Below are 17,476 nucleotides of genomic sequence, written 5' to 3'. Positions count from 1 at the left end.
TCTGAACTGTCTCTAATGCAGGTATATCCTTCCTTAAATAAGGAGACCAAAACTGTGTGCAGTACTCCAGGTGTGGCCTCATCAATACCCTGTACAGTTGTAGCAGGACTTCACTGCTTTTATACTCTATCCCCCTTGCAATAAAGGCCAACATTCCATTGGCCTTCCTGATCACTTGCTGTATCTGCACACTAACCTTTTGTGTTTCATGCACAAGGACCTCCAGGTCCCGCTATACTGCAGCACTTTGCAATCTTTCTTCATTTAAATTATAATTTGCTTTTCTATTTTTTCTGCCTGAATGGAATCAGATGGAAGCAGATTCAATAATAACCTTTAAAAAGAGAAGTGGATAAATACTTGAACGGGAAAAAATGTACAGGGCTGTGGGGAAAGAGCAGGGGGAGTGGGACTAACTGGATCGCTCTTTCAAAGAGCCGGCACAGGCACGATGGGCCGAATGGTCTCCTTCTGTGCTGTGATTGTAAAGATATTTGGCTCTGTCCCAATGGTTATTGCAGATGCTCAGAGAATTGTGAACCTGTGGAATTCTCTACCACAGAGAGTTGTTGAGGCCAGTTCGTTAGATATATTCAAGAGGGAGTTAGATGTGACCCTTACGGCTAAAGGGATCAAGGGGTCTGGAGAGAAAGCAGGAATGGGGTACTGAAGTTGCATGATCAGCCATGATCATATTGAATGGTGGTGCAGGCTCGAAGGGCCGAACAGCATACTCCTGCACCTATTTTCTATGTTTCTATGCAAAAAATGTTTTTGAGATTTTAGAAAAAACTGGTAGATAGGGTTAAAAGCAAAAGGAATGAAAGAGGCCTGGCCTCGTTTTAAGAGAGGAAATGATGAGGATGAGATGCAAATCCGACTGAGAGATTTGACCCCTGAACCTGTGATTTTTAGCAAGGGGGGTGGGGAGGAATCTGTTCTTTGAGAGCAGCGACTGTCCAATGGGAAGTGAATGCTCGGTCGTTAAGGACATTTGCTGATTTGCATTTGCTGTAGTGTTTGTGTATATTTACCAGAAAATACTTGTCCAGGGGGCAAGAAAGAAAGAAGAGTCGGGGGGGAAGGGGCGAGGGAAGATGCAGCATACAAGCTATGGAGGAGAGGATGAAGAGAGGCTGTCTAAAAGCTCGATTTCAATACATGGATGGGAGGACTGTGGGTGGGGAGAGGGTTAACTGTGGCTCTCTCCTCCCCCTGCCCGTCTGCGACAGGCGGTACACGAGGTACTGAGTGACAGGGCAGAGCCTGGGAAGGGAATCAGCGACAGGAGAGCGGTGCATTGTCAGTGTTGCTGAGAGAGTGACACACATAGACAGACCACACATCATTTCCAGCTCTGCGGGCTGCTGCACAGAGCAGTTTTCTAATCTCGGGTCTGTGTGAGAGTGTGGGGCTCGCTCGGTTTTGTGTTTTTTTTGGGGGGGGGTCAGGAGTCATGAGGATGATTTCGCCCTTGGATCGCTGGTATTCAAACAGCTGCTGCTTCTGCTGCCATGTCCGTACAGGCACCATCATCCTGGGAGTCTGGTACATGGTGAGTGAGGGGGCGAGGGAGTGAGGGAGTGGGGGAGAGCGGGTCGGAGAAAGGGTGTGAGGGAGTGATGGATGGGGGGAGAGTGAGGTAGGGAGTCTGGTACATGGTGAGTGAGTAAGTGAGGGAGGGAGTGAATGAGTGGGGGAGAGCGGGTTGAAGGAATGGTGTGAGGGAGCGGTGGATGGGGGGGGAGTGAGGTAGGGAGGATGTGAGGGAGTGGAGGAGAGCAGGTCGGAGGAAGGATGTGAGGGAGTGATGGATGCGGGAAGTGAGGTAGGAAGGATGGGAGGGAGGGAATGAGTGAGGGAGTGAGGGTGGAAGGGAGGGAGTGAGGGAGTGAAGGTATGAGGAAGGGAGAGTGGGAGGGAGTGAGTGAGGGAGGATGTTAGTGAGGAGGGGAGTGAGTGGAGGGGAAGTGAGTGAGGAGGGAGGGAGTGTGTGGGGAGGGGAGTGAGGTGGGAGTGATGGAGTGAGTGATGGTGGGGAATGTGGGGAGAGGAGTGAGATGGAATGGGTGAGGATGGGAGTGAGCGAGTGGAGGGAGCGAATGAGGAGGGGACAGAGGTAGGGAGTGAGGACGGAGGAGTGGGGAGGGATGAGTGAGTGAGAAGGGGAGTGAGTGGAGGGAATGAGTGGAGGGAGTGAGTGAGTGAGGGGGGGATGAGTGAGGAGGGGAGTGAATGAGGAGGGAGGAGTGAGTGGGGAGGGGAGTGAATGAAGGGGGAGTGAGTAAGGAGGGATGAGTGAGGAGGGAGGAGTGAGTGAGGAGGGAAGAGTGAGTGAGGCGGGGAGTAAGTGAGGAGGGGGAGTGAGTGAGGAGGGAAGAGTGAGTGGGGAGGGGAGTGAGTGAGGGAGGAGTGAGGGGAGGGGAGTGAGTGTGGAGGGAGGAGTGAGTGAGGAGGGGAGTGAGTGAGTGGGGAGGGAAGTGAGTGAGGAGGGAGTAAGTGAGTGGAGGGAGGGAGTGGGGTGGGTAGTGAATGAATGGAGAGGGAGTGAATGAGCGGGGGGAGTGAGCGGGGGGGAGTGAGTTGGGAGGGGAGTGAGTGAGTGGAGGGAGTGAGTGAGGAGGGGAGTGAGTGAGGAGTGGAGTGAGTGAGTGGAGGGGACAGAGGTAGAGAGTGGGGAGGGGAGTGAGTGGGAGGGAGGAGTGAGTGAGGGAGGATGAGTGGGGAGGAGAGTGAGTGAGGAGGGGAGTGAATGAGTTGAGGGAGTGAGTGAGGAGGGAGGGATGGTGTGCGAGAGTTGAGTGCCAGGCGGAAGGGCCAGGTTACTGTCTCTATCATGATGCTCTCTCAGTGAGCTGGCGATCTGTGGGGCCAGCCCAGCCTAATCCTGATAAACACCCAGATAAGGCGATGCGATCTCGCGCGGTTGTGATGTTTATGACTGCAGTCTGTTGGACAAAAATGCAGAAAGTAACTGTTCATCTTCAGCCCCACCGCTGGGCAGGGAGATCTCCCCGGTCACTGTGAAAGGTCTCTCAGTCTTGGGGTAACTCGAGATTGTACATTTGGTATCATTTATCCCCCATACAGTGGTGAAAATGCAGCTTATTGAAAGCCGGACTATTAATGGCCTTGGATGGATATTTCTGGAACTGTGTAACCGTCATACGGCTTTATATCCCGAGCGTTATTAAGATAATACTTTAGATTATACGCTCCTTGTAAGTCTCAGAATATCTTATAATGTATTGCAATAGGTTGGATAAGCACGACTGGGTAAAACGGCACAAATTGAATTCCTCGGATAAAGTAGAAAATGCACATTTATAGCACGGCTATTTCACAATTTGTGCACATCCTACTTCAAAGAATTAAAACAGTGTTTCCGTCAGTGAACCAACTGAATTAAATAAAAAATATTATAAAAGGTGTTGTGCTTTAACTGTATAAAACACTGGTTAGGCCACAGCTGGAGTACTGCGTGCAGTTCTGGTCACCACATTACAGGCAAGATGTGATTGCGTTAGAGAGAGTGCAGAGGAGATTTACAAGAATGTTGCCTGGACTGGAGAATTTTAGCTATGAGGAAAGATTGGAGATGCTGGGTCTGTTTTCTTTGGAACAGAGGAGGCTGAGGGGAGACCTGATTGAGGTGTATAAAATTATGAGGGGCCTAGATAGAGTGGATAGGAAGGACCTGTTTCCCTTGGCAGAGAGGTCAACATCCAGGGGGCATAGAGTTAAAGTAATTGGTAGAAGGTTTAGAGGGGTTATGAGGGGAAATTTCTTCACCCAGAGGATGGTGGGAGTCTGGAACTCACTGCCTGAAAGGATGGTAGAGGCAAAAACCCTCACCACATTTAAAAAATACTTGGATGTGCACTTGAAGTGCCGTAACCTACAGGGCTACGGACCTAGAGCTGGAAAGTGGGATTAGGCTGGGTAGTTCTTGGTCGGCAGGTGCGGACACAATGGGCCGAAATGGCCTCCTTACGTGCTGTAAATTTCTATGATTCTATGTGAGTTAAAAAGTGAAGTGTCGGTGTTCGATCTGCCCACGGTGTCCCCAGGGTTGGATTAATTATTTTGAAGTGTGTGTTTTTTTTAAGCTCGGCATTATTCCGCAGTCAATTCGTTGTGCTTGTAGATAAAAGCACAGTGCAAATCAAAAAGGAGTTAGATGTAGTCCTTACTACTAGGGGGATCAAGGGGTATGGCGAGAAAGCAGGAAGGGGGTACTGAAGTTGCATGTTCAGCCATGAACTCATTGAATGGTGGTGCAGGCTCGAAGGGCCGAATGGCCTACTCCTGCACCTATTTTCTATGTTTCTATGTTTCTATCAAATGGATTCTTTTATGTAGGTAGTTGGGCTACTGTTCCATTCATTGATGGGCTTGGAATTCTACCTGACAACCATCTCCTCATACTTTATCTCACACAGAATCCCAGTTATCGGTTTCTCTACCCACTGCCTCCAAAACATAATGAAACGTGTGGCGGGGCTGCATGAGTTACTGAAACAAGCCAAAGGAATTCCCTCGGTCTGTATCTCTTAGCGAAAAGTGCTTTATAATGAAAATGGTGTTCCAGCAAACATAATTACTGTGTCAGATAATTTGTTCGTTTGTGGTTTACTGCAAACTGCTGCAGAAGCATTTTCCTTCCTCTTAATATGTTGACCCAACACTAAATCTACAGGCGAGTGAAAATAATTGCCTTCGTCATGAAATCGGAAAGAATGCACAAAAGCAAAGCAGAAATTCCTGTTGGTGTCAATGAGGACATTTTAGCGACGAGTAAAGATTGGATAAGTTGGGGTTGTTTTCTTTGGAACAGAGGAGACTGAGAATCATAGAGGTTTACAGCACGGAAGGAGGCCATTTCAGCCCATCGTGTCCGCGCCGGCCAACAAGAGGCTATCCAGCCTAATCCCATCTTCCAGCTCTAGGTCCGAAGCCCTGCAGGTTACATCACTTCAAGTCCACATCCAAGTACTTTTAAAATGTGGTGATGGTTTCTGCCTCTAACACCCTTTCAGGCAGTGAGTTCCAGACCCCCACATCCCTCTGCGTGAAGAAATTTACCCTCAAATCCTCTCTAAACCTCCCCCCAATTACTTTAAATTTATGCTCCCTGGTTGTTGACCCCTCTGCTAAGGGAAATAGGCCCTTTCTATCCACTATATCTAAGCCCCTCATAATTTTATACACCTCAATGAGGTCTCCCCTCAGCCTCCTCTGTTCCAATAAAAACAAATCCAGCCTATCCAATCTGTCTTCATAGCTTAGATTCTCCACTCCCGGCAACATTCTCGTAAATCTCCTCTGTACCCTCTCCAGTGAAATCACGTCCTTCCTGTAATGCGGTGACCAGAACTGCACGCAGTACTCCAGCTGTGGCCTAACCAGTGTTTTATACATTTCAAGCATAACCCACCTGCTCTTGTATTCTATGCCTTGGCTAATAAAGGCAAGCATTCCGTTTGCCTTTTTAACCACCTTATCTACCTGACTTGCTACCTTCAGCGATCTGTGGCCCTGCACTCCAAGGTCCCTTTGTTCCTCTACACTTCTCAGTATCCTACCATTTAATCTGTATTCCCTTGCCTTGTTAGTCCTCCCCAAATGCATTACCTCACACTTCTTTGAATTAAATTCCATCTGCCACTGTTCTACCCACCTGACCAGTACATTGATAACTTCCTGCAATCTGCAGCTTTCTTCTTCATTATCAACCTCACACCCAATTTTAGTATAATCTGCAAACTTCTTAATCATACCCCTATATTCAAGTCGAGATCATTGATATATACCACAAAAAGCAAGGGACCCAGCACTGAGCCCTGTGGAACCCCACTGGAAACAGCCTTCCAGTCCCAAAAACACCCATCAACCATTACCCTTTGCTTCCTGCCTCTGAGCCAATTTTGGATCCAACTTGCCACTTTGCCCTGGATCCCATGGGCTTTTACTTTTGTGACCAGTCGGTCATGAGGGGAGGCTTTATTGAGGTGTATAAAATTATGAGGGGCCAAGAGAGAGTGGATAGGACAGAACTGTTTCCCTTAGCAGAGGGGTCAATAACCAGGTGGTGTTGATTTAAAGTAGTTGGTAGAAGGATTAGAGGGGAGATGAGCAAAATGTTTTTCACCCAGAGGGTGCTGGAGCTCACTGCCTGAAAGGGTGGCAGAGGCAGAAACCCTCATCACATTCAAAAAGGACTTGGATGTGCACTTGAAGTGCCGTAACCTTCAGGGCTACGGACCAAGAGCTGGAAAGTGGGATTAGGCTGGGTAGCTCTTTGTCTGCCAGCGTGGACATAATGGGCCGAATGGCCTCCTTCTGTGTTGTTATTTCTATGATTCAATGCTAATTCTTTAAGATATAAAGTTGCTTAAGAGTTAGAACATAGAAACATAGAAAATAGGTGCAGGAGTAGGCCATTCGGCCCTTCGAGCCTGCACCACCATTCAATATGATCATGGCTGATCATTCACCTCAGTACCCCTTTCCTGCTTTCTCTCCATACCCCTTGATCCCTTTAGCCGTAAGGGCCACACCTAACTCCCTTTTGAATATATCTAACGAACTGGCCTCAACAACTTTCTGTGATAGAGAATTCCACAGGTTCACCACTCTCTGGGTGAAGAAGTTTCTCCTCATCTGGGTCCTGAATGGCTTACCCCTTATCCTTAGACTGTGACCCCTGGTTCTGGACTTCCCCAACATCGGGAACATTCTTCCTGCATCTAACCTGTCCAATCCTGTCAGATTTAAAGTCATGGTTTCCTCAAGAATGAAGACCTTTATCTGAAGCTAATGCCTCAAGAATCAGTGCTTGGGACTCAGCTATGTACAGTCTACATCAAGGACTTGGGTGAGGGCACCGAGTTTAATGTATCTCAAGTTTGCTGATGTTACATTGCTAGGTGGGACTGTCAGCTGTGAGGAGGAGGTTGCAAAGTGATATAGACGGGCTAAGTGATGGGTAAGAAGGTAGCAGGTGGAGAATAACATAGGGAAATGTAAAATGATCTACTTTGGTAGGAATAATAGAAAAGCAGAATCTTTTTTAAAAGGTGAGAGACTAGTAAAGGTTGGTGTTCAGAGGGATTTGGGTGTGTGTGTACACGAAATACAGAAAGTTAGTGTGCAGGTACAGCAAGCAATTAGGAAAGCAAATGGTATGTTGGCCTTTATTGCAAGGGGGTTGGAGTATAAGGGTAAGGAAGTCTTGCTGCAATTATATAAGGCATTGGTGAGACCACACCTGGGGTACTGTGAACAGTTTTGTTCTCCTGACCTAAGGAAGAATATACTTGCCTTAGAGGGAGTGCATAAAGGTTCACCAGACTGATTCCTGGGATTAGAGGTTTGTCCGTTGAGGGGCGATTGAGCAGAACAGACCTGAGTTTAGAAGAATGAGAGGTGATCTTATTGAAATATATAAGATTCTGAGGGGGATTGGCAGGGTAGATGCTGAGAGGTTGTTTCCCCCTGGCTGGAGAGCCTAGAACCAGGGGAGATAGTCGCAGGATAAAGGGTTGACCATTTAGAAACATAGAAACATAGAAAATAGGTGCAGGAGTAGGCCATTCGGCCCTTTGAGCCTGCACCACCATTCAATAAGATCATGGCTGATCATTCACCTCAGTACCTCTTTCCTGCTTTCTCTCCATACCCCTTGATCCCTTTAGCTGTAAGGGCCATATCTAACTCCCTCTTGAATATATCCAATAAACTGGCATCAACAACTCTCTGCGGTAGGGAATTCCACAGGTTAACAATCTCTGAGTGCAGAAGTTTCTCCTCATCTCAGTCTGAATGGCCTACCTCTTATCCTTAGATTATGTCCCCTGTTCTGGACTTCCCCAACATCGGGAACATTCTTCTTGCATCTAACCTGTCCAGTCCCGTCAGAATTTTATAAGTTAATACAGGCCCAGTCGATCCAGTCTTTCCTCATATATCAGTCCCGCCATCCTGGGAATCAGTCTGGTGAACCTTCGCTGCACTCCCTCAATAGCAAGAATGTCCTTCCTCAGATTAGGAGACCAAAACTGAACACAATATTCCAAGTGAGGCCTCACTAAGGCTCTGTACAAATGCAGTAAGACCTCCCTGCTCCTATACTCAAATCCCCTAGCTATGAAGGCCAACATACCATTTTCCTTCTTCACCGCCTGCTGTACCTGCATGCCAACTTTCAATGACTGATGTACCATGACACCCTGGTCCCCTTTTCCTATTCTGCTGCCATTCAGATAATATTCTGCCTTCGTGTTTTTGCCACCAAAGTGGATAACCTCGCATTTATCCACATTATACTGCATCTGCCACTCGTTTGCCCACTCAGCTAACCTGTCCAAGTCATCCTGCAGCCTTTCAGCGTCCTCCTCACAGCTCACACCGCCATGCAGCTGAGTGTCATCTGCAAACTTGGAGATATTACACTCAATTCCCTCATCCAAATCAGTAATTTATATTATACATAGCTGGGGTCCCAGCACTAAGCCCTGCGGCACCCACTAGTCGCTGACTGCCATTCTGAAAAGGATCCGTTTATCCCGACTCTCTGCTTCCTGTCTGCCAACCAGTTCTCTATCCACCTCAGTACATTACCCCCAATGCCATGTGCTTTAATTTTGCACACCAATCTCTTGTGTGGGACCTTGTCCAAAGCCTTTTGAAAGTCCAAATACACCACATCCACTGGTTCTCCCTTGTCCACTCTACCAATTACATCGTCAAAAAATTCTAGAAGATTTGTCAGGCAGGATTTCCCTTTCATAAATCCATGCTGACTTGGACCAATCCTGTCACTGCTTTCCAAATGTGCTGCTATTTCATCTTTAATAATTGATTCCAACATTTTCCCCACTACTGATGACAGGCTGACCGGTCTATAATTACCCGTTTTCTCTCTCCTTCCTTTCTCAAAAAGTGGTGTTACATTAGCTACCCTTCAATCCATAGGAACCGATCCAGAGTCGATAGACTGTTGGAAAGTGACCACCAATGCATCCACTATTTAGGACTGAGATGAGGAGGAATTTCTTCACTCAGAGGGTTGTGAATCAAAGGACCATGTGCCATAATCCTGCTCCTATTTCTGATGTTTCTCAGGGCACTTAGTTCAAACATGTTTAAGAAGCATTTCTGATGCAGTGCAAGTTATTCACAATGTCTCTATATTTTTGCACCGGTTAGCCTATCATCAGTAGTGGGGAAAATGTTGGAATCAATTATTAAAGATGAAATAGCAGCACATTTGGAAAGCAGTGACAGGATCGGTCCAAGTCAGTATGGATTTATGAAAGGGAAATCATGCTTGACAAATATTCTAGAATTTTTTGAGTAACTAATTTACAGAAACTTCAAAATCTACCATTTCTTATTTACTGAACAACACCAACAATAACTTATATTTATATAGCCGCCTCTAACGTAGTAAAATGTCCCTAGACGCTTCACAGGAGCGATTATCAAACAAAATTTGAAATAGAGCCATATAATGAGATGTTAGGGCAGCTGACCAAAAGGTGGGTCAAAGAGGCAGATTTTAACGAGCATTTTACAGGAGGAAAGAGAGGCAGAGAGATTTAGGGAGGAAATTCCAGAGCTTAGGGCCCAGGTAACAGAAGGCATGGCCACCAATGGTGGAGTGATGAAAATCGGGGATGCTCAAGAGGCCAGAATTAGAGGAGCGCAGGAGGTTGTAGGGCTGGAGGAGGTTACAGAGATAGGGAGGGGCGAGACCATGGAGAGATTTGAAAACGAGGATGAGAATTTCAAAATTGAGGTGTTGCCGGACCGGGAGCCAATGTAGGGGTCAGCGAGCACAGGGATGATAGGTGAACGGGACTTGGTGCGAGTTAGGATACGATCAGAGTTTTTGAAGAGCTCAGAACCCTACTTTGGGAGGGCTAATAGGGAAAAGGTATACACATTAAGCGGTAGGCCATTTAATAGTGTAGATGAACAAAGGGACCTTGGAGTGATTGTCTACAGATCCCTGAAAGTAGCAGGCAGGTAGATAAGGTGGTTAAGAAGGCATACAGAATGCTTGCCTTTATCGGCCGAGGCATAGAATATAAGAGCAGGAAGGTTATGCTTAAATTGTATAATACTTTGGTTAGGCCACAGCTGGAGTACTGGTGCAGTTCTGGTCGCCGTATTATAGGAAGGACGTGATTACACTCGAGAGGGTGCAGAGGAGATTTACTAGGATGCTTCCTGGAATGGAGAATCTTAGTTATGAGGACAGATTGGATAGGCTGGGTTTGTTCTCATTGGAACAGAGGAGGTTGAGAGGAGACCTCATTGAGGTGTACAAAATATTGAGGGGCCTGGACATAATAGATAGTAAGGGCCTATTTCCATTGGTGGAGGGGTCTATTATGAGGGGGCATAGTTTTAAGATGGTTGGTGGAAGGTTTAGAGGGGGGCGCTGAGCACCTCGAATCTCATTGCTGAGAGCATGCAGAAACCAAGCGCAGGCAGCGGAAGGAGCGTGCGGCAAACCTGTCCCACCCACCCTTTCCCTCAACGACTATCTGTCTCACCTGTGACAGGGACTGTGGTTCCCGTATTGAACTGTTCAGCCACCTCAGGACTCATTTTAAGAGTGGAAGCAAGTCTTCCTCGATTCCGAGGGACTGCCTATGATGATGATGACTGTGGGAGTATTTTCTTCTTCTCTTCTTCTTAGGCGTCCTCCGGAGTCGAGGGTGACTTGCTTCCACATGAATATGAGTTCTCAGGTGACTGATGAGACCAATGCGGGACCTACAGTCTCTGTCACGGGTGGGGCAGGTGGTGGTTGAAGGGACGGGTGGGTGGGGTTCCTGGTTTGTCGTGCGCTCCTCCCGCTGTTTGTACTTGGCTTCCGTGTGCTCCCGGTGAAGAGACTCAGGTGTTCGGCGCCTTCTCGGATGCTTCTCCTCCATTTTGAGCGGTCTTCGGCCAGGGACTCCCAGTGTTGGTGGGGATGTTGCATTTTTTTAAGAAGGCTTTGAGGGTGTCCTTGAAGCGTTTTCTCTGCCCTCCTGGGGCTCGCTTGCTGTGACGGAGCTCGGAGTAGAGCGCTTGTTTCGGGAGTCTAGTATCGGGCATGTGGACAATATGGCCCGTCCACCGGAGCTGGTCGAGCGTGGTCAGTGCCTTGGATGAGGGAATTGAGTGTAATATCTCCAAGTTTGCAGATTACACTTAGCTGGGTGACAGTATGAGCTGTGAAGAGGATGCTAAAAGGCTGTAGGGTGACTTGGATAGGTGAGTGGGCAAATGAGTGGCAGATGCAGTATAATGTGGATAAATGTGAGGTTATCTTTGGTAGCAAAAACACGAAGGCATAATATTACCTGAATGGCAGCAGATTAGGAAAAGGGGAAGTGCAACGAGACCTGGGTGTCATGGTATATCAATCATTGAAAGTTGGCATGCAGGTACAGCAGGCGGTGAAGAAGGCAAATGGCATGTTGGCCTTCATAGCTAGAGGATTTGAGTATAGGAGCAGGAAGGTCTTTCTACAGTTGTACAGGGCCTTGGTGAGGCCTCACCTGGAATATTGTGTTCAGTTTTTGTCCCCTAATCTGAGGAAGGGCGTTCTTGCTATTGAGGGAGTGTAGCGAAGGTTCACCAGACTGATTCCTGGGATGGCAGGACTGATATATGAAGAGAGACTGGATCAACTGGGCCTGTCTTCACTGGAGTTTAGAAGGATGAGAGAGGATCTCATAGAAACATATAAAATTCTGATGGGACTGGACAGGTTAGATGCAGGAAGAATGTTCCCGATGTTGAGGAAGTCCAGAACCAGGGGACATAGTCTAAGGATAAGGGGTAAGCCATTTAAGACTGAGATGAGGAGAAACTTCTTCACTCAGAGAGTTGTTAACCTGTAGAATTCCCTACTGCAGAGAGTTGTTGATGCCAGTTCATTGGATATATTCAAGAGGGAGTTAGATATGGCCCTTACGGCTAAAGGGATCAAGGAGTATGGAGAGAAAGCAGGAAAGGGGTACTGAGGTGAATGATCAGCCATTATTGAATGGTGGTGCAGGCTCGAAGGGTCGAATGGCCTACTCCTGCACCTATTTTCTATGTTTCTATGTTTCTATGCTAGGGATGTTAGTTATGCATATTTGCTTTATTAGTTGTGCATAATGTCCACAGCCTCTTAAAGTGCTTCAGTATTGGTGCATTGGTTTGTGACGGAGGAGCGGCGAGAGATCGTGGCGGAGATGTGGCAAATGAGGGTACGGGGCCCAGAAGAGGCAAGGGCCCAGGGGCAGGACGGGCCAGCCCACACTGCAATATGTGTGCGCACTAGGTCCGTGCAGCAGAGCTGGTCTCCAGTCACCCTGGTTAACCCTTGCCACTGGATAAAGGCCGAACTCTGTCGAGCCCCGTGTGGTGGCTGGTGTGCAACGGCCACCCCACGTTAAAAAAATCCACGCACAGGCATCTTCCATCCTTCGAGTTCAGGACTGGGACATTGGCTCCTTCATTGAAACATCTGTGAACTCATGTGGAAGCAAGTCATCCTCGTTCGAGGAACCACCTATGATGATGGCCTGAGAGAGACCATCATCATCATAGCAGTCCCTCAAAGTGAGGATGACTTGCTTTAACACCAAAACGGATGAGTTCACAGGTGTTTCAATGAAGGACCTAATATTCCAGGTCCCGAACTACATCCTGAAGGGTGGAAGATGCCTGTGCGTGGATTTTTTTAACGTGCGGTGGCCATTGCACACCAGCCACCACACGGGCTTGACAGAGCTAGGTCTTGGTCCAGTGGCAAGGGTTAACCAGGACGACTGGAGACCAGCTCTGCTGCACGGACCTAGTGAGCACACATATCGCAGTGTGGGCTGGGCCTGTGCTGCCCCTGGGCCCTCGCCTCTGAGAGAGAACGCTGACATTGGTACACCTATCCTACCAATGAATTTGCAAGATTTTCACCCGGACTGCAGTGGTTCAAGAAGGAGGCTCGACTCTACCTTCTCAAGGCCCATATGGGACGGGCAATAAATGCCGGCCTTGCCAGTGATGCCCACATCCTGTGAACGAATAAGAAAAAAGGTTTCAGGACAGTTTGGCGCGGGTCAACAAATGATTGACAGGTCTTTAGATGTCGGAAAAATTGCAACATGAGCTGCAATTGTGTTGGAAATGCAAGGACTGGAATTTGAGCTGTTGGGAAGATTCATTACTGGGATTCGTTACTTCAGCCAGCTTTGTATTTGAAGACTGACTCATTGACGATGAAGGCGGCTGTCCAGCAGTTCAGCAAATGTGGCAGAGTTAAGTCTGCCCGTAACGTGCAAGTAGTAATTTATATCCACCCTGATCGGCATCAGAGTGCATGAGTCACGTGGAAAGCTGATCAAGGAAACTGAAACACTATCACCATTAAATTTTCAGCAGCCCCTTTAAGCCTTGGCAAGATAATTGACACGGTGAAATGAGGCAATAAAATACTCATATTTTCATTGAATCCATCGCCTGTCAAGACTTGAATTGGCAAAGGGCGATTCTCCATTTGAAAGGCACGTAACCATTCCTAAATTGCATTTTTTGCTGTAGATTGCTGGTGATTTTGCACTTTGCAGTTGCAAATTATTTTTGAGCTAAGCTGCTGCTCTTGTGATTGGGCAAGTTTCCCTTATCTCCAGCCCGGGCCCCCTGCAAAAAATAACGGCCTCCAATTAAATTGAAATCACCTCGCAGGGGATCGCTTCTGACATTTGAAATAGATTTTATGTCACATCTTTCCAGCTCTTCAAATGTTTACGTTCCAACTGTATTTGGACTTTCAAAAGGCTTTTGACAAGGTCCCACACAAGAGATTGGTGTGCAAAATTAAAGCACATGGTATTGGGGGTAATGTACTGGCGTGGATAGAGAACTGGTTGGCAGACAGGAAGCAGAGAGTCGGGATAAACGGGTCCTTTTCAGAATAGCAGGCAGTGACTAGTGGGGTGCCGCAGGGCTCAGTGCTGGGACCCCAGCTATTTACAATATACATTAATGATTTAGATGAAGGAATTGAGTGTAATATCTCCAAGTTTGCAGATGACACTAAGCTGGGGGGCGGTGTGAGCTGTGAGGAGGATGCTAAGAGGCTGCAGGGTGATGTGGACAGTTTAGGTGAGTGGGCAAATGCAGTATAATGTGGATAAATGTGAGGTTATCCACTTTGGTAGCAAAAAAGCGAAGGCAGAATATTATCTGAATGGTGACAGATTAGGAAAAGGGGAGGTGCAACGAGACCTGGGTGTCATGGTACATCAGTCATTGAAAGTGGGCATGCAGGTACAGCAGGCGGTGAAGAAGGCAAATGGCATGTTGGCCTTCATAGCGAGAGGATTTGAATATAGGAGCAGGGTGGTCTTACTGCAGTTGTACAGGGCCTTGGTGAGGCCACACCTTGAATATTGTGTACAGTTTTGGTCTCTAATCTGAGGAAGAACATTCTTGCTTTTGAGGGAGTACAGCAAAGGTTCACCAGACTGATTCCTGGGATGGCAGGACTGACATATGAGGAAAGACTGGATCAACTAGGCTTATATTCACTGGAATTTAGAAGAATGAGAGGGGATCTCATAGAAACATATAAAATTCTGACGGGACTGGACAGGTTAGATGCAGGAAGTCCAGAACCAGGGGCCACAGTCTAAGGATAAGGGGTAAGCCATTAGGACCGAGATGAGGAGAAATTTCTTCATTCAGAGAATTGTGAACCTGTGGAATTCTCTACCACAGAAAGTTGTTGAGGCCAGTTCGTTAGATATATTCAAAAGGAAGTTCGATGTGGCTCTTATGGCTAAAGGAATCAAGGGGTATGGAGAGAAATCAGGAATGGGGTACTGAAGTTGCATGATCAGCCATGAACTCATTGAATGGCGGTGCAGGCTCAAAGGGCCGAATGGCCTACTCCTGAACCTATTTTCTATGTTTCTATGCAACTTGGCTAATTTCTCTCCTCCGTCGGTATTTTACGCTCACAGAATCACAGAGGTTTACGGCAAGGAAGGAGGCCATTTTGGCCCATTGTGTCCTCGCCGGCCAACAAGAGGCTACCAGTCTAATCCCACTTTCCTGCTCTAGGTCCGTAGCCCTGCAGGTTACGGCACTTCAAGTGCTCATCCAAGTACTTGAGGGGTTTCTGCCTCTAACACCCTTTCAAGCAGTGAGCTCCAGATCCCCACCACCCTCATTGTTGTCAAAAGCCTTTCCCATTCCTTTACTGTTTCTAGACACGACATCTAAGAACATCGGAACATGAGCAGGCCATTCAGCCCCTCGAGCCTATTCCGACATTCAAAGACATCATGGCTGATTTATATGTCTTAACCACATCTACCCACCTTGGTTCCGTAACCCTTAATTCCCTTCGCCTAACAAAAATCTCAGTTTTGAAATTGTCAGTTGAGCCCCAGCCTCAACAGGGAGAGAGTTCCAGATTCCCACAACCCTTTGTGTGAAGAAGGGTTTTCTGACATCACCCCTGAACGGCCTGGCTCTAATTTTAAGGTGACGCACCCTTGTTCCGGACTCCCCCACCAGAGGAAACAGTTTCTCTCGATCTACCCCGTCAACTCCTTTAATCATCTTAAACACCTCAATTAGATCACCCCTTAATCTTCTACACTCCAGGGAATACAAGCCCAGTCTGTGCAACTCATCCTTATAATTCTGGTGAATCTGCGTTGCTCCCCTCCGAGGGCAATATATCCTTCCTGAGCGGCGGGGCCCAGAATTGAACACAGTTACTCCCGATGGGGTCTGACCAGAGCTCTATACAACTGCAGCTTAACTTCCACCCCTTTATATTCTCCAATGCCTTCATTGCCTGTCTCCTGTCCTGCATCCTACATAAGCCCTAAACCCATCGCTTGCATCCTGACCCGCGCGATGTCCTGCTCACCATCACCCCATCCATATTTGATTTGAGGTTTTTAAGATTTTGAAAGGAATTGATAGGGTAGATAGAGAGAACGTTTCTCTGCTGGTGGCTTGGGGGGGGTGGGGGGGTGGCGGGGGGGTGGAGGGCAAGGGAACACAACCTTAAAATCAGAGTCAGACCATTCAGGAGAGAAGTTAGGGAACACTTCTTCACATAAAGGGTGGTAGAACTGTGGAACTCCATCCCATAAAAAGCAACTCATAATTTTAAATCTGAGATGGGTAGATTTTTTTCTAGACAAGGGCATTAAGGGATTATGGAGCCAAGGCAGGTGGATGGAGCTAAGATACGGATCAGGCAGGATGCACTGAATGGCGGAGGTGCGACGACTGATCGAGGCGGAGGAGCGTTGAGGGATTGTGGCTGAGATTCGGGCGAATGTTTGGTGCGGAGGTGTGGTGGGTGATTGTGGCGAAGGTGCGGCGAATGAGGGTACGGGGCCCAGAAGAGCCGAGGGCCCAGGGGCAGCACGGGCCCAGCCCACACTGCGATATGTGTGCGCACTAGGTCCGTGCAGCAGAGCAGGTCTCCAGTCATCTTGGTTAACCCTTGCCACTGGATAAAGGCCGAGCTCTGTTGAGCCAGTGTGGTGGCTGGTGTGCAACAGCTACCACACGTTAAAAAAATCCATGCACAGGCATCTTCCACCCCTGGAGTTCAGGTCTGGAATATCGAGTCCTTCATTGAAACATCTGTGAACTCTTGTGGAAGCAAGTCATCCTCGTTCGAGGGACCGCCTATGATGATGATGAATGGCGGAACAAGCTTGAGGGGCTGAATGTCCTCCTGTTCTTATGTTCCATCCTTCCTAATGTAGCTCCAATTCTACATCTCCAGCCCTTGGTCCCTTCCCGTATCCTATGTTCTTGTGACTCAGTCCCTCCCACTGTTCCAGCAGATCTCAGGCCTGCTCTTTGGGGCTCACTTGCCAAGCATCTCCATCTCTACAGTGTCTCCCCTTCTTCACCAGCCTGCTGTAAGCACAACTCTTTGCTCAAGCTTACGGCCCCCTCTCCTAACCCGTTGTGAATGCTGGGAATCTACTCTTGTTCTCCCCTCTTGGGATGTTTTTCAATAACATCAACTTGCATTTATATAGCGCCTTTAATGTTGTAGAATGTTCCAAGGCGCTTCACAGGAGCGATTATTGAACACCGAGTCACATAAGGAGATATTAGGGCAGATCACCAAAAGCTTGGTCAAAGAGGTAGGTTTTGAGGAGCGACTTAAAGGAGGAGATAGAAGTGGAGAGGCAGCGAGGTTTAGGGAGGGAATTCCAGAGCTTGGGGCCCAGGCAGCTGAAGGCATGGCCGCCGATGGTGGAGCGATGAAAATCGGGGATGCTTAATTTTTTTTAATCCATTTATGGGATGTGGACATCGCCGGCTAGGCCAGCACTTATTGGACATCTCTCATTGCCCTGGAGAAGGTGGTCCACCGAGTGTCTCGCTGGGACATTTCAGAGGGCAGTTATGAGTCAACCACATTGCTGTGGGTCTG

At 47.8% G+C, this 17,476-nt stretch overlaps 1 protein-coding gene across 1 annotated transcript in view; it reads left to right on the top strand.

Moving 5' to 3' along the window:
- The first annotated feature begins 1,456 nt into the window (after nucleotides 1-1,456).
- The window catches only part of laptm4b (lysosomal protein transmembrane 4 beta), a 137,119-nt gene continuing 121,099 nt past the window's right edge, over nucleotides 1,457-17,476 (top strand). Inside the window, exon 1 of the mRNA XM_070877029.1 lies at nucleotides 1,457-1,555. Coding sequence (XP_070733130.1) covers nucleotides 1,457-1,555 — 99 coding nt within the window. The remainder of the gene's footprint in view (nucleotides 1,556-17,476) is intronic.

The sequence above is a fragment of the Pristiophorus japonicus genome, chromosome 1 (genome assembly GCF_044704955.1).
Source record: "Pristiophorus japonicus isolate sPriJap1 chromosome 1, sPriJap1.hap1, whole genome shotgun sequence".
Taxonomy (NCBI): domain Eukaryota; kingdom Metazoa; phylum Chordata; class Chondrichthyes; family Pristiophoridae; genus Pristiophorus; species Pristiophorus japonicus.
Note: the sequence above shows the minus strand (reverse complement) of the source record. Positions and strands in the feature narration are given on the sequence as shown.